A 27,678-nucleotide genomic window follows, 5' to 3' on the forward strand; every position below is an offset into this window, starting at 1 on the left:
CGGAGCAGGGGCAGGGTGCGCGCGCGTGAGAACGTCCGGGGAGCGCGCGCGCCGCCGCCGACGCCGCCGGGCTGAGAGAAAAGCTTGCGGGGTTTGCGGTTGATGGCTCCGACTGAAGGGCTGGAGGCGGCGTATGCCGCTGTTCTTGCTGTCGCTCCCGACACCTCCGTCAGCTTCTGGTCATGAGAGGTCAGGCCTGGGGGAAGCGGGCAGAGGAGGAGGCGGCGAGGGGCCGCGGCGCAGGGGGCTCTGGGGAGAATAGGCACTCGAGGCTCGGACGTGGGTGGAGAACTCTGCCCTCGGAGATTCCGGAAGAGTTGTGTTGACTTTTCTTCCCTTTTTTCTCCTCTTTCTTGTCTGTGCATGAAGGAAAGTGGGAGGGTTCTATGTTATTTATAGAAAAGACACTGAAACCCTGCTGTCCAACGTCGCTCTTCAGAGTTTTGACGAAATAACACCCGTGGCGTCGGGGCCTCGGTGAAAGCCTTTAGTGAAAAGCACTGAAACCCAAACCGCCAGACACGGTGACTGCACCAGTGTTCAGTCCTGGGAGTGAAATAGAATGACACAGAACATTCCCTGAAGTGAACTCTAGCCTCCTCCTAGACAAACGGGAAAAGCACGGCGGCGTGGGATAGGCTCTGCGTATTGTCAGCTGGGATGCCCACTCTGTTCTTCTGGTTCCAGGAGGTCCACACTGGATCATTTGTTAGAGAGATCTTTCTCTGCTAGGGTCCTCTTTCCTCACACCGCTCCCTCCGTAATACATACACCACCGACGGTGGCATTTTATTAGGTCGACTGTGTAACTGTGCTTATTCAGACTAAAGAGTTACCTAGCAATTACATGGTGACTCCCCACAGTATCTATGCTTTAAATGTATTTAGGTAACATTCTTTTGCGCGGGGAGGTAATATTCTTGGTAGCACTATTAATTATTGGAAACTTTATGAGCTTTGGGAAAGCTGCTTGAGCAGAAAATGTAATTTGTAGGTCACCTAAGTGCAGTGTTTATTATTAGTTACCTATGATGATAGTAAGGCATTAAGATTTAATGTCGTTTTTCTTCCTAACATTTCCAACCAGTAAAAAATACTGACTCACTCTTCCTTATGAAACTTCTTTGATGTAGAAGCTACATCAGAGATGAAACTGCTCCAGTTGGGCAAAGTAAATGTATCAGAGTATCCACTGAGGACTGGTGCTTATTAACATCTGCTGGGCACCCATACTTCATGACTGTTTTGCGGATGCCTTCTGACATTAGGGAACTGAAAGCATTTGCAGCTCAACTTTTTTTTGGTAGCAATGTTCCTAAAAAGATCATCGGGTAGGCAGGAGCCTTGCATTAAGGGAGAAAGGAGGACTCCAGTGATAAATAACCTGAAAATTCATCTGCTGTGATTATTTGCTACTCCCAGTGAATGTCAAGTGGCCTGCTTCCAACCCCAGCACTTTGGGGAGGCCGCAGGACGGGCTGATCACGAGGTCAGGAGATCGAGACGATCCTGGCTGCCAACACGGTGAAACCCCGGCCTCTACTAAAAAATACAAAAAAAAAACTAGCCGGGCAGGTGGCGGCTCGCAGTCCCAGCTTACTCGAGGCTGAGGCAGGAGAATGCATGGAACCCGAGCGGAGCTTGCAGTGAGCTGAGACCCGCCACAGCACTCCAGCGCCTGGGCTGCATAGAGCTGAGACTCCATCTCAAGCAAAAAAAAAAAAAAAAAGGATACCCAGTGAGGAATATACTGACGGTATTTAACTGCCTGTTTACTTAGAGTATTTTCTATTTGATTTTTTAGGAGACAGAGCCCTGAAGCAAAGACATCTGGGTCAGAGAAAAAGTATTTAAGGGCCATGCAAGCCAATCGTAGCCAACTGCACAGTCCTCCAGGAACTGGAAGCAGTGAGGATGCTTCAGCCCCTCAGTGTGTCCACACAAGATTGACAGGAGAAGGGTCTTGTCTTCATTCTGGAGATGTTCATATCCAGATAAACTCTATACCTAAAGAATGTGCAGAAAATACAGGCTCCAGAAATACAAGGTCAGGTGTCCATAGCTGTGCCCATGGATGCGTACACAGTCGCTTACGGGGTCACTCCCACAGTGAAGCAAGGCTGCCTGATGATACTGCCGCAGAATCTGGAGATCATGGTAGTAGCTCCTTCTCAGAATTCCGCTATCTCTTCAAGTGGTTGCAAAAAAGTCTTCCATATATTTTGATTCTGAGTGTCAAACTTGTTATGCAGCATATAACAGGTAGGGCATAATTGACTTGTTTTCATTCCTAAATTCAGTTAATTTTCTTTCATTATTGGTAATCTACTTAATGCATTCAGTTACTTATTTTCTGTTAGCTTTTATTATTGTGTATGTTTTTAATTTATGTTGTTTATATAATCCTCTTTGATTTTTTTTTCTTTCAATTAACTGGAACTTATTTTCTAACAGGAATTTCTCTTGGAATTGGGCTGCTAACAACTTTTATGTATGCAAACAAAAGCATTGTAAATCAGGTTTTTCTAAGAGTAAGTATAACAAGCAACTAAAAAATTATTAACTGTTTCTCTCCATAGATTTTAGAGAAATAATTTTGAGAGAAATAGGAAATAACTTTTGAAAGAAATAGGAAGTAATGGGATATATTGTAACACCCATGATATATTGAATTTGTTATCTAAATCCTGGAATAAATTACCTCTCCTAATGCTGAATTCCTTCACTTTACCTTCTTTGTAAGAAAAAAAAATTGGTTACTGTTAAAGAAAAAGTAGTAAAAAGGATTAAAAGAGCTAGAACACACAATTTGATCTGATTTGGTAAGTCCTTTCATATTGTATGAGTTACTTTGACCATACTAAGTAATATCATCATTAAAAACTTTTAGTGGCTGGGCATGGTGGCTCACACCTGTAATCCCAGCACTTTGGGAGGCTGAGGTGGGCAGATCACAAGGTCAGGAGATCAAGACCATCCTGGCTAACACGTTGAAACCTGTCTCCACTAAAAATACAACAAATTAGCCAGGCATGGTGGCATGTGCCTGTATTCCCAGCTACTCGGGAGGCTGAGGCAGGAGAATCACTTGAACCCGGGAGGTGGAGGTTGCAGTGAGCTGAGATCGCAACACTGCACTTCAGCCTGGGCTACACAGCAAGACTCTGTCTCAAAAAAAGAAAAAAAGACCTAGGCTGGGCGCAGGGGCTCATGCCTGTAATCCCAACATTTTGGGAGGCACAGGTGGGCATGATCACCTGAGGTCAGAAGTTTGAGAACGGCCTGGCCAATGTGGTGAAACCCCATCTCTACTAAAAACACAAAAATTAGCTGGGCGTGGTGGCGCTTGCCTGTAGTCCCACCTACTTGGGAGGCTGAGGCAGGAGAATTGCTTGAATCCAGGAGGCAGAGGTTGCAGTGAGCCAAGATCGTGCCACTGCAGCCTGGCGACAGAGTAAGACTCCGTCTCAAAAAAAAAAAAAAAAAGAAAAGAAAACTAAACCCAAGGAATTTTTCCGTAACATAAGTTACACGAGCCCTAGTCATATAAATCATTGGGAAAAATAGGATGAGTTTCTAAAATTTCACCTTTAAGCAACTTTAAATGGCTATGCCTGTGTAAAGTATGCATTCTGACCTGGAAATTTATAGTTAAACCTGTCAAACTAGAGAAATCTTAATGATCTGAAATTAGTAAACTTCATTAAACTTGACTTTAAAAGTGAGATTACAGGAAAGGCACAGTGGCTCATGCCTGTAATCGCAGCACTTTGGGAGGCTGAGATGGGCAGATTGCTTGAGCCCAGGAATTGAAGACCAGCCTGGGCAACATGGCCAAAAAACCCCAATTCTACAAAAAATTAGCTGGGCGTGGTGGCATGTGCCTGTAATCTCTGCTATCTGGGAGGCTGAGGTGGGAGGATTGCCTGAGTCCAGGTGGTTGGGGCTGCAGTGAGTTGTGATCATGCCACTGCACTCCAGTCTGGGTGAAAGAGTGAGACCCTGTCTCAAAAAAAAAAATAAAGGGAGATTACAACTACTTGGGAGGCTGAGTTGGGAAGAATGCTTGCGCTTAGGAGTTTTGGGCAATGTGTCGAGACCCCATATAAAAAAAGAAGTGAGATTAAAACATTAATTTATTAAATTCTTATAATCTGGGAATTTTTAAAATATAAAACCTTGACAAGTGAATCAAGGTTAAAATGCATTTTGAAATTTTCTTTTGTGGGTGGGTCCATTTTTTTTTTCTGAGACGGAGTTTCACTCTGTTGCCCAAGCTGGAGTGCAGTGGCGTGATCTTGGCTCACTGCAACCTCTACCTCCTGGGTTCAAGCAATTCTCATGCCTTAGCCTCCTGAGTAGCTGGGATTACAGGCATGTGCCACGGCGCCTGGCTAACTTTTGTATTTTTTTTTAGTAGAGACGGGTTTCACCGTGTTGGGCAGGCTGGTCACAAACTCCTAACCTCAAATGATCCACTGACTTCGGCCTCCCAAAGTGCTGGGGTTACTGGTGTGAGCCACTGCCCTCGTCCTGGGTGGGTCCTTTATGTCAGCTTGTGGAAGACCTGGCTTCTTTTTTTTTTTTAATTTAATTTAATTTTCCTTTTTTTTTTTTTTGAGAGAAGACTTGGCTTCTTTGAAACATAGGTAATGTTTTTCATACAGTGAAGAAACTTGTATTTTAAACATTTGTTTAATATATGAGTTGTGTTTGGTCACTAAAGTTGTATAAAACAGTAACTGTGATGATTATGTACAGTTTAACAGATATTCTATATTAAGATTAATTTAGAAAAATATTCTAAGTTAATAGTCATTAAAGTAAAACAGTTTAATGATATTTAAAATTCTGGCAAAATCAAAGTAACATTATAAAATTGTTTATCTTTCAGGAAAGGTCCTCAAAGATTCAGTGTGCTTGGTTACTGGTATTCTTAGCAGGATCTTCTGTTCTTTTATATTACACCTTTCATTCTCAGTCACTTTATTACAGGTAATTAGAGGTCCAAATACACAATTACATTTTTAATGTAATCATATATTTCATAGCACTTTGTATCTTACTTCACATAGTACTTATTGTATTCAATTCAATTCGGTTTTTAACTGTCTCCTTTCACAAGTGAGAGCTTTTTTGAGGCGGAGTCTCACTCTGTCGCCCAGCCTGGAGTGCAGTGTCTTGATCTTGGCTCACTGCAACCTCTGCCTCTCAGGTTCAAGCAATTCTCCCGTCTAAGCCTCCTGAGTAGCTGGCACCACGCCTGGCAAATTTTTGTATTTTTAGTAGAGATGGAGTTTCACCATGTTGGTCAGACTGGTCTTGAACTCCTGACCTCGTGAACCGCCTGCCTCAACCTCCCAAAGTGCTGGGATTACAGGTGTGAGCCACTGTGCCCAGCCTCATAAGTGAGAGCTTTAAGTGACTTATTCAGATTTTGTATCCCCAGTGCCTTGTCACATAGCAGATGCTCAATAAATATTTAATTTTTTGATACCTGAGTTTTTGTTTATATATTCCATTTTTTTTTTTTTTGAGACGGCAGTCTCGCTCTGTTGCCCAGGCTGGAGTGCAGTGGTGTGATCTTGCCTCACTGCAAGCTCCGCCTCCCGGCTTCACGCCATTCTCCTGCCTCAGCCTCCCGAGTAGCTGGAACTACAGGCGTCTGCCACCACGCCTGACTAATTTTTTGTATTTTTAGTAGAAACGGGGTTTCACCATGTTGGCCAGGATGGTCTCGATCTCCTGACCTTGTGATCCGCCCGCCTCAGCCTCCCAAAGTGCTGGGATTACACACGCGAGCCACTGCGCCCAGCCATATATTCCATATTTTTAAAGTACCATTAGGTTGTTATTGTTGGTCTTTGTTTCTGAAAGTAAGAACACTTACTAAATGACAGTAGCTGATAAGTTTCCATGTCAAATGGCAGTATTCTGAATTTTCAGCTTTTACTAGAATATTAGAAGACCTTGTTTCACTGGAGTTGGAGAGATGGGCAAATCTGGGATATAGTTTGGAGGTGGAGCCAGTATCCCTCAGATGGACTGGATTGGGTAGGTGGGTGGAGAGAAGCAAGAATGACCTCTGGGTTTTTAGTCTAAGCAGCTGGCTGGATGGTGGTGTCATTTCATTGGGTTGAGGAAGGAACTGATTTTGAGGAGAAAAATCAGTAATTTTGTTTTGAACATGTTAAGTTTGAGAGGCTAAGTAGAATTGATAAGAAAGTGGTACCAAATATATGTCATGAACTCAGGGTAGAGGTTAAGGCTATAAATTTTGGTATCAGGAGCATATGGTTGATATTTTAAAACCACAGGACTGGACAAAACTAACCCAGGAAAGAGAGAGTGTAGACAGAGAGCCCAGTACTGGACATGACCACAATTAGAAGAGAAACAGCAAAGGAGACCAAGAAGAAACCAGCAGTGAAATATGAGAAATAGAAGAGTGTTGTGTTAAAAGTCTAGAAAGAAAATTATTCAGGGAGGGAAGACGGAAAAAGAGAAGTGACCTTGAAATTTAGCCATACAGAGGGAGTTGATGATCTTGACAAGCAATTCACTGAAAGGAAGAGATGGAATCTTAATTGGAATTGGTTAAGAAAAACATGGCAGATGTTTGGTATTGATGAGTTTTTCTCGTTTACAGGCTAGAAAGGTGTCAACTATGACAAACTGAAGACTTTTTCCTTATTCTATAAAGGGAAGATCTAAAATCCAAACATTCTAAAAGTCTCTCTAAAATAAGCAAAATGATCCTCCATTCCGTTATTGTGAACTCTGACATCCTGCCAAATTCATATTTTTTACATATCAAAATATTTGTAGCAAATTAAAACCCTTTATTAATACTTTACCTTTGTATGTTGCTCTGGTAAATTCTGATGTTTTTCTTTTGGTAGCTTAATTTTTTTAAATCCTACTTTGGACCATTTGAGCTTCTGGGAAGTACTTTGGATTGTTGGAATTACAGACTTCATTCTGAAATTCTTTTTCATGGGCTTAAAATGCCTTATTTTATTGGTGCCTTCTTTCATCATGCCTTTTAAATCTAAGGTAAGAAACTAACTTATGCTTTATTGGAGTGATGTTAACAAATCACATTAATGCTATTTAGTCTTTGTTTAAATGAATCCTCCTTTTGGAATTTGTCAGTTTGCTAACTAGCTTTAATTATCTGTATTATTTCAGCTTGGCAACCATTTGTTGAGGCACTTGAACCTGATTATTAACCTATTTGGATAAAATCAGAATTATATTTGCTTCAGAATAATTTAAAAATCAGTCCCCACATCATATATGGGAAACTATTTAGATTTGTACTTCTGTTCTCCAAGGCATTATCAATTGACAGTTGACTATATACAATTATTCAGTGGTTTCCCATAGGCAATTAAAACTTTTAAATTTTTATAGTCAGCAAAAACATACTCACATAGGTTTTACTTGCAATATACATAAAACATTTTCACTACATATATATATATATATATATTCTTTTTTTTTTTTTTTTTTTTTTGAGACTGAGTCTCACTCCGTTGCCCACGCTGGAGTGCAGTAGTGTGATCTTGGCTCACTGCAACCTCCCAGGTTCATGCAGTTCTCCTGCCTCAGCTTCCTGAGTAGCTGGGATTACAGGTGTCCACCACCATACCCAGCTAATTTTTGTATTTTTAGTAGAGTCGGGGTTTCACCATGTTGGCCAGGCTGGTCTCGAACTCCTGACCTTAGGTGATCCGCCCGTCTTGACCTCCCAAAGTGCTGGGAGCCACCATGTCCAGCCTAGAAATTCTTTCAAAGCAGACCACTCAGTGACTATAATATGTGAGAACCAGCTTGAGGTTCAGTCATAATCATTATGAAGATTAATTTTATAGTTATTTATATTATTGTATCATATACTCAGTGTTCTCAGTCTAGTATTGTTTGTGCTATGTAGTTAAGTAGTTTGGGTAGATCTATTTGTTTTCTTATTTTTTAGGGTTACTGGTACATGCTTTTAGAAGAATTATGTCAATACTACCGAACTTTTGTTCCCATACCAGTTTGGTTTCGCTATCTTATAAGCTATGGGGAGTTTGCTAACGTAACTAGATGGAGTCTTGGGATATTGCTGGCTTTACTCTACCTCGTACTAAAAGTAGGTAACATTACAAATCTTGTCACTGCATGATTCATATTAATGATTACTGATATATACTACTGTTTTCCTCTTTAACAGTTTTATAGTTTATCTTTGTATCACTAGTTTGAAGTAATAGCAGGTTCTATTTCTGTTTAGAAATGGAGAAACAGAAATAGACTATCTTAATCCAGCGGTCCTCAGTTTTCATTGGAGGGAAGGGGAGTAGACTTTCACATAGCATGGATTATCTAAGTAGGGAAAACAAGTGGAATAGAACATACCCATCCTCGGTAGTAACACTGTCACACACATAATTCTTAAACTAGTAGAGTACCTTGCCCTGTTCGCTCCATGCCTGTGCCCCTCAACCTAATAATCACTTTCTGAAACTTTAAAATCTAAATGTTGGCCAGACGCGGTGGCTCACGCCTGTAATCCCAGCACTTTGGGAGGCCGAGGTGGGCGAATCACGAGGTCAGGAGTTCAAGACCAGCCTGGCCAACATGGTGAAACCTCATCTCTCCTAAAAATACGAAAAAAAACTAGCCAGGCATGGTGGCGGGCGCCTGTAGTCCCAGCTACTCAGGAGGCTGAGGCAGGAGAATTGCTTGAACCTGGGAAGCAGAGGTTGCAGTGAGCTGAAATCATGCCACTGCACTCCAGCCTGGGCGACAGAGTGAGACTCTGTCTCAAAAATAGTAATAAAATAAAATCTAAATGTTAAAAACGTGAATCAGATAAAATTACTTTGACTTTGACATAGTTGTTTGTATTTGTCTTGATCAAATTGTTACTCTAGGTTTTTAAATGTACTTCAGCTTGCTGAGATGGCTCAAATCTATAAATTGAATAAAATATTCAGCACAAAATGATTACTTGTGACATATAATGAGCATTAAGTTAATATGAGGATTTGATGTTATGGGGTTTCAGCTTTGGTTTTTGGGTTTAGCAGATAGGACTGTTGAATTAATAAATGATCTCTTACTTCCCTTTTCAGCTTTTGGAATTTTTTGGGCATCTGAGAACTTTCAGACAGGTTTTACGAATATTTTTTACACAACCAGTAAGTACTTTTTATCAGTTAAGAAAAACACCTTCACCATTCTTCATTGCTAAAATTTTTTTAGTTCAGCAGTTTTACAAGAATGGATTTCATAAATGGATGATCCTTTTCTTTTACTTTGATGATTTTCTAGTACTTTGGCACTTGGGGCTATAATAATTTAGGAATTTTATCTCTATGATCAGATTCTTTTTTTTTTTTTTTTTTTTTGAGACGGAGTCTCGCGCTGTGTCACCCAGGCTGGAGTGCAGTGGCGCGATCTCGGCTCACTGCAAGTTCCGCCTCCCGGGTTCACGCCATTCTCCTGCCTCAGCCTCTGAGTAGCTGGGACTACAGGCGCCCGCCACCATGCCCGGCTAGTTTTTTGTATTTTTTTTTAGTAGAGACGGGGTTTCACCATGTTAGCCAGGATGGTCTCGATCTCCTGACCTCATGATCCACCCGCCTCGGCCTCCCAAAGTGCTGGGATTACAGGCTTGAGCCACCGCGCCCGGCCTATGATCAGATTCTTGAATCACACATTGACAACCACCTGCTAATTGTTGGAGTGCTTATATATTTGAACTTGTCTCTTGCCCCTTCAATCCATTTGACATTTTTAAGGGCTTGTAAACCCTTAAAAATCTTATGAACTTTTGTTCCTCTTTTTTAATCCACAAATGGGGGCTTTGCGTGTTCCTATTAACTCCTTATTCACCTGTGAAAATCCTTTGACTATAATTTATTGTGTATGTTTAGAAAGCTCATTGCCAAAAATCATGTCTCTTGCAGTTTTCTTACTGGAGCAAATTTCCCCATTGCTCGATTATATGTGCACAAATAAGTTCATGGCATGAAATTTAACAATTAATTGAGACTCTGATGTCATTTATAATATGATTATGTGATTCTATTGATGTTGCAAATTGCAGTGAAAGGATGTCATAGAGAACCCTAATTTACTACTTAGTAGCCTGAAAGGTTCCCAGTACCTACATGTGGTCACCAGATTTCAGGGTTTGATTCTCAACTTTGCAGTCATTTCACCAGGGCCCAAGGAGACTGACTTAAAAGAATGCCAACAGAGTAATATACTGTAAAAAAAAAAAAAAAAAAAAAAAAGTTTTATGTTTACAAAGTAAACCAGACTAACTGGCCAGGGCATCTTTTCCCTAAGATAGAGCTAGCAATGTAGAAACAAACTTTGCTACATCCTATGTAAGCTTCTTTCTCTAGACAAGACATAATAAAATTCAGAGAGTTCAGCTTTGTCCAAGTCAGTTCAACTGATGATTATGTGAGCATCAACCATTTTACTATAATTGGTCTTGTAAGATTTGTGCCGAAATACTCTCAAGAAAATACTCTGATATTCTTTCTCTGAGACAAACTATAGAGAGGATATCAGTCATCAATACTTTGATTTGTTCAAGTCTCCTTTACCAGGGCAATGGCAGTTACTATCTGGAGAGGGAGTCTCCAAGATGCCAGATGAGTAATGTTTTAAAAGCTTGTCAGCATAATTATCTGCACATGTACTTTGCTAAATGATACCTTACTGAAGGGAAATTGACACCAAGATCATCTAACAGTATTCTGACTTGTTTCTGAAATCTTTATCACCAGTCTCAAAAAGACCTAACTTTTAGTATCTTTTTCCTTTGAGTTTTACTTTGATTTTGATGTTGTTAGCCTGAGACGTTTAGTACAAGAAGTTTACGTAACTTCAGATATGTTAAGTCATGTTTTACCCTCATGACCGTGACTGAACTTGGGTGTTTTTACATCTCTTTAGTTACCTCTTCCCCATCATTTCTACAGAAAGCAGGTTTCATCTGTAACATTTTGATTTCTCCAAATTTTACTGAGGGTTATTAACGTCACATCTAGTTAATGACTAAGTTCTGAATCTGGTGAGGAAGTTAAAATCTTAGAGACGAGAAACTTGTTATTAGGACATTAGAGAAGAAAATTCAAATAATTGCATTTTTGCTCAGTTAGTTTTCACAGTAGTTATTCTACCCAAGCGACATTTACAGTTGCAGTTTCTCTGTAAAACTTTTTCATGTTTAGCACTAAATGCTTTTTATAATTTGGAATAATTTTTAGACTTAGTGGCAGAACACTCTTCAGTGGTCCCTAAGTCGTCTTCATATTGCAGTCACTTGGAGACCTTTCAAATAATAGATTACTGGGTCACATCCCAATATGTCTGGTCCTACTGAATCAATATTGTGTGGAACAGAGGAATCTATTTTTAAAGCAAGCTTTCCACATGAGTTACATTCAGCCAGCCAAGCTCTGGCTGGATTGATTTTATGAACCACTGCTGCAGGTAATAAGTGAGCTCCATTTGGCAGTCCAGGGTCAAATAATACATGGCTATAGATTTTATAATAGTTATGTTTCAGATTGCCTAGTCTCTTAAGCCAGTTATGTTGAATTTGAAGCACTGTCATCCTTTGGAAAGCTAGTAGATCTAACAATCTTCCAAAATCCTATTATGTATTATTTAATGATTTCATCTTGGTACACTCAAGAGGTGGTTCTGTATATGTAGTTCAGCTTTGAAATGTTTGTATCCTTTGGGAAGGTTTTCAAATGCCTGGTTCCAGGGAGATTTGAGAAGTACAGCATCACTTATGTAATTTGAGAACAGGAAAGAAGGAAATTTGTAGATGAACAGAACTTACTATCTTCATAGAGTTATGGAGTGGCTGCCAGCAAGAGACAGTGTTCAGATGTGGATGATATTTGTTCAATATGTCAAGCTGAATTTCAGAAGCCAGTTCTTCTCATCTGTCAGGTAATTATATTTTTAAATTTAAAAACCTAAATACAACACTTTTCTGTGACTTGCAAAAGTCACATTTATGTTTGTTGTAAGGCAAAAAAAAAAATCTAGTGTTTAGTGGAAGGTAGCATTCAGTGTACATACTAGTAATTTATTCATTATCGGGGATTGGTGGATTGGCTTTGTCCCTTATATTCTGAAAATTTTTATGCAGAGGAGTGTATGAAAGGGAAAAATAATTTAACTAGCAGATTGAATACCAAAGTGATTAAAAAACAGGCTATTTTTATAATTGGATACTAGCCATTTAGAACACCACCATTTGTTACTGGATTGTGGCCCTTTCCTACACTTTATGGCAGTTACTAGTAACTCCAAGACTTTAAGCTGTTATCACGCTTAATCTTAAAGGTGTCACCTAAGTATAACTTTTATGGTTAAATGGATGGTACAGCCAGAACACTAGTGCCAATCATACTGCTCTTTGCTTCTTGAATGTCTCATACGTTCTCCATTTTCACAATTGTAAAATGAGGGGATTAGTGCTCTTCAAAATCCCTTTCAGGCTGGACACAGTGGCTCACACCTGTAATCCCAGCACTTTGGGTGGCCCAAGTGGGTGAATCACCTGAGGTCAGGAGTACGAGACCAGCCTGACCAACATGGTGAAACCCTGTCTCTACTGAAAATACAAAAATTAGCTGGGCATGGTGGTGGCAGGCACCTGTAATCCCGGCAAGTTGGGAGGCTGAGGCAGGAGAATCGCTTGAACCTGTGGGGGGCGGAGGTTGCAGTGAGCCGAGATGGCGCCATTGCACTCCGGCCTGGGTGACAGAGCAAGTCTCCAGTCTCCATCTCAAAAAAAAAAAAAATTCCCTTTCATTCCCTACAATGTGATGGATTTAAAATTATTATCAAGTATAAAATCTAATTCTTAATTCCATTACAGCATATATTTTGTGAAGAGTGCATTACCTTATGGTTTAACAGAGAGAAAACATGTCCACTCTGCAGAACTGTGATTTCAGACCATATAAACAAATGGAAAGATGGAGCCACTTCATCACACCTTCAAATATATTAAGTTGTATAAACTATTAAGGCCACAAAATACTAATGTCATTTGGTCATAACTTCTGATAAGGCATCAGAATGATTTTCAGGGCTGCAAGAAAAATGTTTCCAGATGGTTTTAGAATGTAAGACTTATGGTCCAATTCGCCAAAAGATTAAATGAAAGAACCCTATTTTAAAATATATATAATGTTCAACCTAATGTATGTGCAACATTTATTCTATTCTAATTATTTGACAGGTAACTGCAGTGTTAAATTGTAAATGTGTTTTCTTAATGTTACCCAAAACAGCAATTTGAAATTAGAACTAGTGGATTTAGAGAACTCAGGTATTCTTTCCTGACATTGTTTTCAGAATAAAGAATATTTTTCATAATATTTTAAGATACATACTATCTAATAGTAGAATTTTGTTCAGCATTGACTTTTATAATTCCCATCCTAAAAATTAATATTTTCATAAAATTTTTATTTTTAAATGAAAATTCTAAATGTTATATTTTATCAGTAACAGATTTTCTAAGTGAAGATTAATTTACTGAGGATGATACATTTTAGTATTGTATTATTCTCTGTAGTAAGACTAGTAATCAGTGAAAATAAATGGATTCATTTTGTCTGTGGACGTCATAAATTCTTCCTGCCATCAGCTTTAATGTTCATGATCATGCTTTTTGTATAGTACCATGGAGTATCTTGAAGTAACTATTAAAATAATTCATGTGGATTACAAACAGCTGGCTTACTTCATGATTTGAATAGTATAAAAAACATGGTGGCTCACACCTGTAATCCCAACACTTTGGGAGGCAGAGGCAGGAGGACTGCTTGAGCCCAGGAGTTCAAGACCAGCCTGAGCAACATCCCATCTCTATTTAAAAAAAAAAAGAAAAAAGTTTCAAGGCAGATGCCCTAAAATCTTAGAAGAATTGCCCTTATAATTAGTTTTCTCCATAAAAGTTTTGGAATTTTATGCTTGAATCACCATCAATTGGAAGATTAAAGCTTGCACTGAGAGGTGGTCATGAGGTTTTTATAGTGTGGTTTTTTGCCTCTAGGTATTTGTGCAGGGTGTTAGAAAAGGGAATGAAGCACTTTCTCCCCTTGTTACCTCTAAGGAGGAATCTGAAATCTAAAACATGTCTGAAGGGCTGCTAGTGCTTATATCTAAGTTTAGAGTACATCTATCAGTTTGTAGTCGAGGAAAAGGTGGTAGAAAGGAGAACTTAGGAAGCAGAGATAGAAAACAAATTTGCTGTACCGGTAAGACAAAAGCTAAACCAGCACGTGGATTAATAAGGATACTGACCAACTGGTTATAGAAGGCACTTTCATGACTGTATGGCCATCCAAATTGACAAATGAACATTAGCAAGCCTGTACCTTTTTTTCTCCAGGTAAATACTACCACGTTGTAAGGACAACTGTATTCAATCATAGTATATTTCACTTTGCTATCTACTTTGAGACCCACTACAAATATTTAAATGGCTTTGTGGTGATGCTAATAGTTGTATTATTTAGGTATACAGCAGAGGATGGGTGAGAAAAACAATTTGGGATTACAATTTGGCTGTGAAGGATAGCCAAGATGACTTCCTGTTCAAACACAAGAATAACATTTTACTTCAGCCCTATTACAATACCTATGTAATACATTTGTTTACCCTGTAACTATTCAGACAGTACTGTTTCTTAATGTGATTAAATAACCAAGGAGGTGCATGGTGGGTTTTTTATTTTTTTGGGGAATGCAGTTTACCTATAAATTGAAAAGGGAGAAAATCTAATGGAGCTATGCCATCCAATAACAATGCTGATGAACTGGAAGCATTTCTTCCATCCCTCTATTCCTTCACCTCAAAAAAAGGTAATACAGATTCAGAAACTCATTTATTCTGAATTCAAATCATAACTTCTAAAAGATTGTTTTACCAGTATTGGTATGCTACTATGTTGTATAGCAAGGTAAAATCAGTTTGAGAGCGTCTGTAGAGAAATTCCCTTGGCAAGTGTGGTATAATTACCTCACAGATAAGAAGTGGTTTGTGCAGAATACCCAGCTTACACTGGATATATTGAGACATTAGTTAAAACAGATTTGTTCACTACGTTATTTTGTGCATACACATCAAATTTTCAAATGTAGCTGACCAAGTATGGCTGAACAAATTGTTGATTGTTAGCACAAGAAGGTCTTCCTAGAGTTTTTTGTGAAGCTAGCTTTCAAGTAGGTTGTTACATGTATTTTTTTTAAGTAAACAATTTGTGTCTACTATCTGACATGAAAATCAAAGATGTGTAACATTTAACATAAAAATCAGTAAACTTGTTACATACTTAAATAGCTTCAATTTCTCAGAACAGCTTTTAACCCATTCCTTACATAGTTTATTTATATGACAACTTGAACACATCTGACATGTTAATGAAAATAAATTTAAACCATTTATACACCTGATATATATACTAATTTCTTCCTATCGTAGGATAATAAAAAATAAATCATAAATCACTTCTATTTTATGTTCATTCAAATTTGCATTTAATTTCTATTTACATTCATTCAATCCGAAATCAAATAATACAGTAAACTAAATACAAGATGAAAAGCAGAAAAGGTGTTACCCTCATAGCACTCCTAATAAGGCAGCTGAAGAATTTTATTTACTGATAGATGCAAAGCCAACTTGGGATAGGAGAAACAATAGTTTAAAGAGCAAACACAAACATAGACGAACCCATCTTTCAGATGTTATTCCAGATAATCCACTGAGATAATACTTGTGCTATAATGTTAAGAATCACACAAGAAAAAGTACTGTATTAATCAGCAACAGACCACAGGTTATGTGTGACAAATACTTTTGTGATAGTTTGTCCAGCTTGCTAGTGTCTACTCCTGTGAAAAAGGTAGATGTTTGGACATTGATGTTTTTGAAAAATTAACCATTTTCAAAGCCTTAAAATCTATTCTTCATAAATTCAACATTTCTCAAGGGAATAATCTTAGATCTAGCCCTTGTAAGCTAGGAACCATACGATTAACTGAATATTCAAAATAGGTCCTATATTAAATATATAATCCAAGGCTCAGTATATTAATACTATCTAAGATGCATCTTGTTTATAATCATTTATCACCTATAGTAAAGAATGTTGAATTTATGGAATATCATACATGCATCCTCCACCCCTCCCCTCAAATTATCTTCTATCTCAAAAAATAGTATGGAAAAATCCTTCTTGAAGGATTCAAATTAGTTAAGACCATAAAAGGGGAAAAAGGAACGTAATTTTCCTAAAAATCTGGTTCAAAGTTCAATAATTAATACTTTACATTGTTAATCACAGCTGGTTTATAAATCCCAGTTTAGTTATTCTGTAATGCTACAAACCTTATAAAATCAAATTAGTAAACTTCAATTCAGTGATTATATTTTAATTAAAAAACAGCATGTATAAAATAAAAAAATATCCTGTAATAGCTGATTTTAAAGAAAATAATCAAGTGATGAAAAAAAAGCACTTAATCTCTTTTATACACTTACCTGGTATAATCATAAAGAACCCTCTTAGAAACTCAAGACTAGTAATATCGACATCATATTTTAAACTATGCTTGGATTTTTACAAATAAATATAGATAAGCCATATTGCATAGGTGTGTGCTTTCTGTCTGTGACACTAATGTGACACTTGACATGTTTTCACAGTCATAGTAGGGATATCCATTTATGAAACAAGTTCTCAATAAACTTTCCACAGCATGGGAAATAAATTTCACTTAATAAATGTGAAGTCAGAAAAACTATGTATTTGTGTGGATGGTAGCTGTGCAATTAATGCTTTTTATGCAGAAAAGTTGCAGTGTTTGCCACTATTGCTGGCACTACTAATTATGAAAATGGTTTAACTGGGGTGGTTATAGCCAACCAATCACAGTGCTCATGTTACTAGCAAATAGGACCTAGGAGGAATATTTTGGTGTATAAGTTTCACTGGAATTTGGTCAGGCAGTCAACACTACAGTTAGTAAACATATTTGAAAACAAGTATTAAGAGTATCACAAGCCATTTACAGTCTGAAATAATGCCTGTACATATCACCATAGCTTTTCGGGTTCTGTTTTTTCAGATATCACAAATTGTCAGAGAACAAGGATCTGCACTTTAAAGTATAATTTCTGCCCTTAATTATTATTGTAGCTTCTAATTTACCAGCAACAGTCATAAAGTTCTCAGTAGGCTGCTGCAATAAGGGAGGAGGGGTAAGAGGGAGTGATTTTTTTTAAAAAGGCTTTCTGTCCAAAGATGAGCTTTTATCTATTCTTTCAATTATTGCCACAATTGAAAAGGTATATTTCCAATCATTTTTCATGGTTCTGTTTTTGCTTACTGTCATAGGATTTCATCCCATCTCATTTGGGTTGCAATTTCAAAAAGCAAAGCCTTGCTCTTTTCTGACTGAATTCAACATGCATAAAGAATTTTATGGCTTGGATCCTATGGCTCAAAAAGGTTTGAAAACATAGCAAGCAGCATCTATTTAAAAAAATCCTAGGGTTGCAAAATACTACAAATTGACTTTGCACACTCAGACTGAAGACATTATAAAAGACAAAGAAAAACAGGTGATAGAACTCAACTGCAACTGCATGATCATCTATTATACCAGTATGCACTGAAATATATTTTTATAAAGCTCTGCAGATATTAAACCCTTTCACCAGCTAAAGTCATGGAAATGCTCTCTTTAAGGCAGGAAATATTTAAGAAAGGTAAAGTTACCTTTATTTTTATTCTTTGTACCTGTAAATCATTTATGTAGATTTTGTTACAATTTCAAAAACATAGTGTCCTGTTAACATGTTTCCTAAATTAAGTCACTAAGTTTTCTTATTTACTGTGGAAGACATTCATCAAAAGGCCATCAAATATTTTTACAATCAAAAAATGTAGCCCCAGTATAGGAGAAAAAAAAAATAGACCTTTTTTTCTTTTTAAAACTGTTGAGGAAAAAATATAAGGAAAGTAGACAGCAGAAACAGTAGAAAGAAGTAAAACGGAAAATCTTACCAATTTGCTGTAAAGAGATTAGACAGAGAGTGGGCCACAGCAACACCCTCTTCCCCTGGATATCCCTATCTCCCTCACCTTGCCGACCGCAGTATGTATTTTTTATCCTGACTCTCTTTTGTTGTTCTTCAGCCAAAGGCTGAGCACATTTGGCGTCTTGAACCAAATACTGGTATGAGAACAGGTGGCGATTTTTTTTCCAGTGCAATGCAGGCCCGGGACAATGATGAAATGTAGGACATACAACTTATGCCCATTCCAAGGCTTCCAGTTAAGCTTAGCACATAGCAGTACTGCAAGTAGAAATGATTAAATAGATTCTTTTTTGTTTTCTCATATTACAGACAGGTATTGCAGCTGGGTTACTGAAAATAAACCCCAGGTCCACCCCAATCCCTCAAACGAGCCACAGCTGTGGTTAACAATGATTCATTTGCATTTTATTATTTCACCAAGAGAAGAAACAGAAGTTGTCTGGCTTTCTTCACACCAACCAATAATTTCGCATTTTAAAGTTTGGGATGTTTTTCATAATGAGCTGAATCAAAAATCTATTTGAAAAATATATATTTATATAAAAAAAAGATTCAGGTTGTTTGCACGTAAAACATCAATTGGTAAGTTTCTTTTGTCTTTGATTCCAAGTTGCTGGAAAAAGTTTGACCAAGCTTGCATGCTAATTTGTCCTTAGTTGCAAGTATTATAGGCAATTTTGTACTTTGCCTAATGAAAGGATAACCCTTCTTCGACTCAATCAGAACTCAACAGTGATTCAGAAGCAACATCCTACCCTTAATACTGTCAGTTTCGAGTCATCAACATGAAAATCCTTGATAAGGTTGAGAAGATGTCGCGAGGAATCAATTACTTGATGTGCCTAAGAGTTCAGCAATACTATTTTGCTTTAAGTTTTTTTTTTTTTTTTGCACCATTGATTGATTTTTTAAAATCCATGTTTATTTTTCCTCTGTCCAAAGTGTTCTATGTAATGACACTGACTCTCTGAAACTGTCATTTTGAGTCTTGTTTCACTTTGCAGGATGCTCACACATCGCCCTCTCCACCTTGTTTGCCTTAAATTCATTAAAAGCATTGCTCTGTCATAGATTCATACGCAGGTGCTCTGGCCGTTTGGAGATCATGGGAAAAGCTTGTTTTTTGTATGGCCCAGAGTTCGGCTGTCGTATTGGAAGTGGTGCCGATGCTTCCCCACTCATTGTCACATCCATCTGCTCTATGCCACTTGTTTCCATTGGGTATTCCACAGGTGTCTGAGGATTTGCTGTGCTGGCCGAAGCACCTCTTCCCCAGAAATCCCCAGGAGAAAATTTGACTGGGCTTTAAGACAAGGAAGAGCTATCATTCATTTGTTTAAGGGTCATCTCAACAAGACATATTTCCTTTACATTTAAAGGGAGTGGGGTAATATGACATTTATTTTCGTTTAATTTTATTTTCATGTGGATTAGCACAAAGGCAAAAGTTGAACCATCTCTCGCCCGCCTAGATTAACTGGTAGAATTTCCTAACCAGTCTCTACCTCTACACCTGACCCCCAAACCCCTCAATGATATATATATTTAAATACATATTTTATATATATATCATTTTACTCTCCCCTGCTCAAAACAGCTTTCTACTGCATTTAAAATAAAATCCTTTTCCAAACCTCTGCCCTTCTCCTCCTCACTCACCACACACTCCAGGAACAATGATCTCATTTCCAGGAAAAGGACAACTTTTCTCCTCCCTCAGGGCTTTTGCATTTGCTGTTCTTCTGCCTGCAACATTCTTAAACCTTCTATTTTTGTAGGGCTGGCTCTTTCTGTTCACTGCTAGATGTTACTACACCAGGGAGGCCTTTCTCTGACCACTGTGAGTAGAAGCCCCCTTGTTTTTCCTCTGCTGTCTACCACCACATTCCTTTTTCCCCCCTTTTAAATTATAGCACTTAGCACTACTTATACTTTTGTATATCCTTTGTCTATTGTGACTCTCCCACTACATTGTAAGCCTCATCAGGACAGGGACAATTACTGTATTATAGTACTATACACACACACACACACACAACATGCAGCATGCAGTGCTGGTGCTCTTGGTGCACAATAAATGCTGAGTGAATGGATAAAGAGAAACATTTGCCAGTGTGGCTGCTTACTTTCAGGAGGGAAGGTAAACCATATAACATCACAGATTAGTCAGACTAGTCCTTTGCAATGTGAGATACAGATGTTGTGCTTATGTCAACCAAAGAGAACATGACAGTCCTTCATTTATGTAACTTGGCATAAATTTCTTAAGCAAACACTCTCACTCATAGGTTGTAATAAAAAAAAAAAAGTGAAAATAAGAGTGTGAAATACCTGACAGGTGTTCGTGGGCTGCCAATAAATCTTCGAGGTGATCGGATTTTTGGTTCAAAGGAAAACTTTTCTTTTACACTTTCAAGTACAGATGGAGCCACATATGTAAAACCCTGAAAGACAGTAACAGTGGACTACAGAATGGCATTTTGCCATATATCTCAAGAAAATGGGGTTGTTCAGTCTGACATACCTACACAATGATGCACACCTAAAGCCACCAATGTGTACACTCTCCCACATCCTCAACCTCATTTTTAGACCTGTTAACTTCCTTCCAGCCATTTTGTGAGGCACACACTTCAAGAAAACAGAATTCTATTGAGCCTGATTGCTAGCAAACAAAATTCCACCCTACTGACAGGAACAGAAAAAAAACAGGAAAATTCAGGCTCCATATGAAGATGTTAAATACGGCCTGGCACAGTGGGTCATGCCTGTCATCCCAGCACTTTGGGAGGCCAAGGCGGGCAGACCACCTGAGGTCAGGAGTTCAAACCAGCCTGGCCAATGTGGGGAAACACCGTCTCTACTAAAAATACAAAAATTAGCCATGCATGGTGGTGCACGCCTATAATCCCAGCTACCTGGGAGGCTGAGGCAAGAGGATCACTTGAACCTGAGAGGCAGAGGTTGCAGTGAGCAGAGATCGCAACACTGCATTCTAGCCTGGGCAACAGAGCAAGACTCCATCTCAAAAATTAAAAAAAAAAAAAAAAAGTTAAATACTAGGAGAAATATAAAGAAACTTCTAGTGTTTCTAGCCACAGGCATGTAAGCAATTAAGTTTATCACCCCAAAAGAGTTTCTCATAATTAGGCCAAAGTAAAAACAATTTTCTGACTTGGCATCAAAGTCAGATCTTGTGATCTTTCTGGTTTTATGCCAATGATTAGACAGAATTTGTGTTTTGTTTTGTTTTAAGAGATGGGGTATCCCTATATTGCCCAGGCTGGAGTGCAGTGGTGATATCGTAGCTCACTGCAGCCTCAAACTCCTGGAGCCAAGCTATTCTCCCACCTCAGCCCCTCAAGTAGCTGGGACTATATAGGCATGTGTGATCTCTGCCCAGCTAGAATTTGGTATTTTCTTGATGAATAAGTATCAACATTTCAAAACCTTTCAGTTGTAATAGGCAAAAATGCAGTTCTGTTCATTTTAGTTCTCTCTTGGACCTTACTATTAGGCTACCAGCTGTCATTTCTCTAGCTGTCAATGTTCATTGTTTTAACCGTCTTCACCTATCTTCTATTTATCAAAATCTATGAGTAAGCATTATGTGTTACAATAAATAAGACTCAACAAAGCTCTGAGTGAAGGCCCAAAGAGTGAGGTGCAATTCTGAAGTGCATATGAATTGTGACAGTTATATGTGAACTTCAGAAAATAACTTTACAAACGTTCTAGTGAACTAAAGCTGTAACTATCATGAGGTGCAGGCTGTGCCTTAATCATCTTTGAATTTCCTCTAATTATGTGATGGGGTCTTACAACAGGAATTGAATCATTTGTTGAAATGAGGTTGCTAGAACCACATTATCCAGATAAGTGGGATATCACTATATATGTGTGTGTGTATATGTGTGTGTGTGTGTGTGTGTGTGTGTGTGTGTATATATATATATATATTTTTTTTTTTTTTGAGATGGAGTCTCGCTCTGTCGCCCAGGCTGGAGTGCAGTGAGGGGCATGACCTTGGCTCACTGTAAACCTCCACCTCCCAGGTTCAAGCGATTCTCCTGCCTCAGCCTTCCCAGTAGCTGGGACTACAGCCATCACGCCTGGCTAATTTTTGTCTTTTTAGTAGAGACGGGTTTTCACCATTTGGCCAGGCTGGTCTGGAACTCCTGACATTGTCATCCACCCACCTCAGCCTCCCAAAGTGCTGGGATTATAGGCGTGACCCACTGCGCCCAGCCTATTTTTTTATTAATGTTTAAAGAGAACTACTTTATGTACAGAATTCTGGCTACAACCTAACAAATGAATTGTTCTGTTCATCAGTTAGCCAATTTAAGTAATTATGAAAAGCTCAATAATACCGTAATTGGCAATGAAAGCTTCAATATCTCACTTTTACCGCCACAACTTTGGATTTCTTGGTAGCTAAATAAAATGCTTCTATTTTGTGGGTGAAAAACTGTCACATAAGTTGAAATTCTGCAATGTCCAATTGAGGAAAAGGTCTCTATTTTAAATCAAAGGTATAAATTCCACATCTGTAGTACATGAGAGAAAAAAAAATGCCAAAATTAAAGTGATTCATGCCCACTTCCCTAACTGAACCTAAGATTTTACTAACAGAGATGCCGTAACTTTGATCATGCACCATCAAACTTGAATTTAAAACCATGCATGCACTCACTCATCTTTTATCTCTTATGTAATTAATACCGTAAGATTATATTTTTGCCTATGTGCTCTATATTACTAATTTATAGGACTATTACTATTCAGTGTTGTTTACTCAAACTATACTATACACAACTTTTGCATTCCATGCTAACTTTATTTTTTTATTTTTTTATTTTTTTGAGACAGAGTCTCGCTCTGTCACCCAGGCTGGAGTGTAGTGGCCGGATCTCAGCTCACTCCAAGTTCCGCCTCCCGGGTCTACGCCATTCTCCTGCTACAGGCGCCCGCCACCTCGCCCAGCTAGTTTTTTGTATTTTTTTAGTAGAGACGGGGTTTTACCACGTCCGCCAGGCTGGTCTCGATCTCCTGACCTCGTGATCCGCCCGTCTCGGCCTCCCAAAGTGCTGGGATTACAGGCTTGAGCCACCGCACCCGGCAACTTTATTTTTTTTAATTATTTTTTTTTGATACGGAGTCTCACTATTGCTCAGGCTGGAGTGCAGTGGCATAATCTTGGCTCCTGCAAACCTCTGCCTTCCGGGTTCAAGTGATTCTCCTGCCTCAGCCTCCCAAGTAGTTGGTACCACAGGTGCATGCCACCACACCCGGCTAATTTTTGTATTTTTAATAGAGACAGGGTTTCACCATGTTGGCAAGGCTGGTCTCGAACTGCTGACCTTAAGGTTATAGGCGTGAGCCACCCTGCCCCAACTCCATGTGAACTTTAGAGCTTATTTCCCATCCCATAAGATACAACACTACTTCTATTACATAGTGAGCAGTGTGGGGAAGAAAAGCTTGAGAATTAAGTTCGTGACAAATCCAGTGAACTCAAAAACAGGGAAAAAAACACTCCTAAACAATTATTTTACCCATATTCTGTTATCCCTAGAGGTAGTCCAAAAAGGAATGACAAACGAAAAAAAAGGATACAAAATGAGATAGATGTTCATGTGACATATTAAATACAGTAATAAAATCAACAAGCATGTGATATTTGAGCAAAATAGTATGCATTCATGGTCATCCGATATAAATCCATCATTTCTGTTGGCCAATATCAAAAACCTTTACTTTTCTGAGGAGACAAGCTATAAATCTATACAGGCATTTCTATGATGAGAATTCATTATTACATATGAACCAATATATTTTGATGTCAAATATTCACAATTAATGTTAAAAAATCCCCTACTTGGCCGGGTGCGGTGACTCATGCCTGTAATCAGGCGGGTGGATCATGAGGTCAAGAAATCGAGATCATCCTGGCTCACATGGTGAAACCCTGTCTCTACTAAAAATACAAAAATTAACTGGGCGTGGTGACACACACCTTTAGTCCCAGCTACTCGGGAGGCTGAGACAGGAGAATCACTTGAACTCAGGAGGCAGAGGTTGCAGTGAGCTGAGATCGCACCACCGCACTCCAACCTGGCGACAGAGCAAGACTCTGTCTCAAAAAAAAAAAAAAATCCCCTACTTATGTTAAGAGTACCAAAAATAGGGCCAGGAATGATGGTTCATGCCTATAACTGTGGCACTTTGGGAAGCCAAGGTGGGAAGATAGCTTGAGTCCAGGAGTAAAATAGTGAGACTCTGTCTCTACAAAAAAAAAAAAACTTAGCTGGATGTGGCACACACCTGTAGTCCAGGTACTCACGAGGCTGAAATGGGTGGATCACTTGAGCCTGGGAGGTCAAGGCTGCAGAGAACTGTGATCATACCACTATACCCTATACCTAAGCTGGGCTACAAGGTGAGACCCTGTCTTAAAAAAAAAAAGGGATACCAAAAATCTACATCTGTTTCAGGAATAAAATACATGTAGTTAGTGAGGTTTTTCTCCCCCACTGCTATGACTAATTTTTGGTTGAGATGCTAAGCCAAACACCATTTTAAGTCTGTGGCCCAACCAAAAAAGGGAATCATACTCTCCAAAGAATTGCACATTCCCACCCTAATTGCTAAAATAAAATGTTGGATTATGAAAATCAATTTTGTAGGTATCAGTAAGTTATAAGGGCATCGCTAATGAAAAAAAAAAAGTGGACCCGGTTACCTACATGAACTGCAAAGCAGGCAAACTGAATTTTCTTATCCAAGAGCCCATCCTCATACTTAAAATTTCCCATGACTACGTGGAAATTCTTTCACTTACCAGAAAGACCTGATTGGCACTTTCACTGAGAGTTGAGTCATCTGGGCTGTCGACAGGTGTCTGACGTGTAAACTTGGAATCAAACTGACTTACATCCTCTTCAGATTGCTTTATACAAACAAAATAATTTAGAAAATAATAAATAGTCCATATGACATCAATCAAATGCACCATAAGCTCTGGGAGCTCTTTTCGCAGGGGTTAACTACAATGAAGTATTAGAATAGTCTTAGCAGGCACAGAATGAAGAAAAAAATGCAGGTGGAAAGTACTGAGTCAAATTACATCTTCAAATCTTAAACATGCACTCGAATAGATTTTAGTATACAGTTATTCCTATTAAAAATGAGAATATATCGACTGGGCATGGTGGCTTACGCCTGTAATCCCAGCACTTTGGGAGGCTGAGGCAGGCGGATCACAAGGTCAGGAGTTCAAGACTAGCCTGGCCAACATAGCGAAACCCCGTCTCTACTAAAAATAAAAAAAATTAGCCAGGCATGGTGGCGTGCTCCTGTAATCCTAGCTACTTGGGAGGCTGAGGCAGGAACCTGGGAGGCAGAGGTTGCAGCAAGCAGAGATCGTGCCACTGCACACCAGCTCAGGCAACAGTGCGAGAGTCTGTCTCAAGTAAAAAAAAAAAAGTGAATATATCGAGCTCAAAACAAGCTGGAAAAAATGTTAATATCAATTTCCCGTCTCACAAAGCTTCATTGTGCCTAGTCCACTGGCTAAATCCCTGTTTAGAGATAATTAGTTCAGTTGGCTACTGCAGGTTTGTAATAAACCTGAAAAACTCCTGAAGCAGAGTTAAAACATGAATAACACTGGTGAGATGCTCCAGTTAAAGTTTCTTCCCACAGCGTGTTTCATTCCTTTAGAAATCTAAAGGAGCAAAAATAATTTTCTATTCCGCATGGTTTGTAAGTTATATTTCCCTGTGAAAGTATAGTTATCACTTCAGTTCTAACCATGAGATTCATTTATTTAATTCCTTCTCTCTTTCCCAAAATATCTGGTTAGACTCTTGGGCCAAATGTAGGAAGTAAATAATAATTTAGAATATCTGACTTCATACTGAAAGGTGACCACACTGACCTTATAATTCTCTCAGAGCCCAGACTGTGAACCGCACTCCCTGGAGGAACGGCTGATTCCAGGTGTGGGGAAATGCACAAGATAAGCACAGAACACCAGTTTCCTTATTTTGCTCTCTGGTGCAACACCAGCCCATGTGCTCATGTCAAAAGGACTCAGAAACCAACATGAAGATGCACCCAGCGTTCACTGCACCCAGCATTCAACAAAGGGAAAAATTGAGCATCAATAAATATAACTGCCAGGCATGGTGGCTCACGCCTATCATCCCAGCACTTCGGGAGGCAGAGGCAGGTGGACTGCTTTTGAGCTCAGGAGTTGATGACCAGCCTGGTGAACATGGCAAAACGCCGTCTCTACCAGAAACACAAAAATTAGCTGGGCATGGTGGTGCACCTGTGGTCCCCGCTACTCAAGAGGCTGAGGTGGGAGGATTGCTGGAGGCCGGGAATCAAGGCTGCAGTGGGCAGAGATTATACCACTGCACTACGGCTTGGGTGACAGAGTAAGACCCTGCCTCAAAACAATAAATGAATAAATAAAATGAATAAATGAATCAATAAAAATAAAAATAACTGCAATGAAATGAAATACAAATATGTTAAAAGGTGTAAGTTCATAATATACTAAAAAAGAAAAAAAAATACACAAAGTTCATTGGTCAATTTTGGGAGATGCTAGGGAACTAATTCATTATTTTGAAAACTAGGAAAGAATCAAACATACATCCTGCCTTTCCTGTATGAACTATACCTTGAGTAACTAACTGATCAAAGAGTTTCTCTTTATGAAGAATTCGAGCTAACAAAGAAAGAAGAAATAACAGAATCAGACCATTTCACAAACACCTGATGAAATTATAAAAGTAGGCCAGAGTTTCTCAACCTCAGTGCTACTGACATTTCAGGCCTATTAATACTTCGCTGTGCTGACTCTTACCCCTAAAGGTGCCTCAGCATTCCCTCCCCAAAGCTGTGACAATCAGTGTATCTCCAGACATTGCCAAATTACCCTGGTAGTGAAATGCTGACACAGGCAATGATCAGTGACCACTAACATCACAAAAAAAAACCAACAAAAAACTATACATTATGCCTCCTGATCAAAGTATGCAATACTGAGAGTTTAATCTGAATCAGATCAACCACCTAAATTTAACTACCAGTTTTTGGAAGTTCAGGGAACAGATGAACATGGTCAATGAAACTATGGGGATAATATCAACGAAATCAAAATTTGAGAATTCTACAGGACAAATGACCCAGTTTTGTCAGTAAATCACAAGGGGAATCTGTAAATGACAAGAGACCTAAGAGACATAGTAACCAAGTTATATACAAACCTTGATTAAATCCTCACAAACAGGACGAAAAAAAAATAATGGAACAACAACAACAAAAAATTAAGTGGGGAAACACAGGGAAACCTCATCTCTAGAAAAATTTAAAAAACTAGCTGGGTGTGGTGATACACCCCTGTGGTCCCAGCTATACGGGAGGATCCCTTGAGCCTGGGAGGTTGAGGCTGCCATGAGCCATGATCATGCCACTGCACTCCAGCCTGGGCAGCAGAGAAAGATCCT

The 27,678-nt window shown here is 38.8% G+C and overlaps 2 protein-coding genes across 10 annotated transcripts in view; one reads left to right on the plus strand and one right to left on the minus strand.

Moving 5' to 3' along the window:
• On the plus strand, positions 1–26,419 carry RNFT1 (ring finger protein, transmembrane 1). Of its 6 annotated transcripts, none has more exons than XM_031657508.1 (9): positions 1–189; positions 1,805–2,262; positions 2,455–2,531; positions 4,895–4,995; positions 6,903–7,056; positions 7,982–8,140; positions 9,126–9,191; positions 11,875–11,976; positions 26,113–26,419. In XM_031657508.1, exons 1-9 carry the CDS (start codon positions 134–136, stop codon positions 26,179–26,181), a joined length of 1,242 nt encoding a protein of 413 aa, XP_031513368.1. In that variant the 5' UTR covers positions 1–133; the 3' UTR covers positions 26,182–26,419. The 6 variants fall into 6 exon arrangements, with proteins under 6 accessions (XP_031513368.1, XP_031513367.1, XP_031513369.1 ...); XM_031657507.1 differs by lacking the exon at positions 26,113–26,419 and adding an exon at positions 12,914–13,776; XM_031657509.1 differs by lacking the exons at positions 9,126–9,191; positions 26,113–26,419 and adding an exon at positions 12,914–13,776.
• The window catches only part of RPS6KB1 (ribosomal protein S6 kinase B1), a 59,969-nt gene continuing 47,854 nt past the window's right edge, over positions 15,564–27,678 (minus strand). For 2 of the 4 annotated variants that reach the window (XM_021929112.2, XM_021929111.2), the window contains 3 exons: positions 24,999–25,106; positions 20,486–20,598; positions 15,564–19,457 (listed from right to left, as the gene is read on the minus strand). In XM_021929112.2, coding sequence (XP_021784804.1) covers positions 19,220–19,457; positions 20,486–20,598; positions 24,999–25,106 — 459 coding nt within the window. In that variant the 3' untranslated portion in view covers positions 15,564–19,219. Of the gene's footprint in view, positions 19,458–20,485; positions 20,599–22,331; positions 22,705–24,998; positions 25,107–27,678 lie in introns of those variants that run through there. The other 2 variants (XR_004179405.1, XM_021929113.2) reach the window with 2 other exon arrangements.

This window comes from Papio anubis, chromosome 17 (genome assembly GCF_008728515.1).
Source record: "Papio anubis isolate 15944 chromosome 17, Panubis1.0, whole genome shotgun sequence".
NCBI lineage: Eukaryota > Metazoa > Chordata > Mammalia > Primates > Cercopithecidae > Papio > Papio anubis.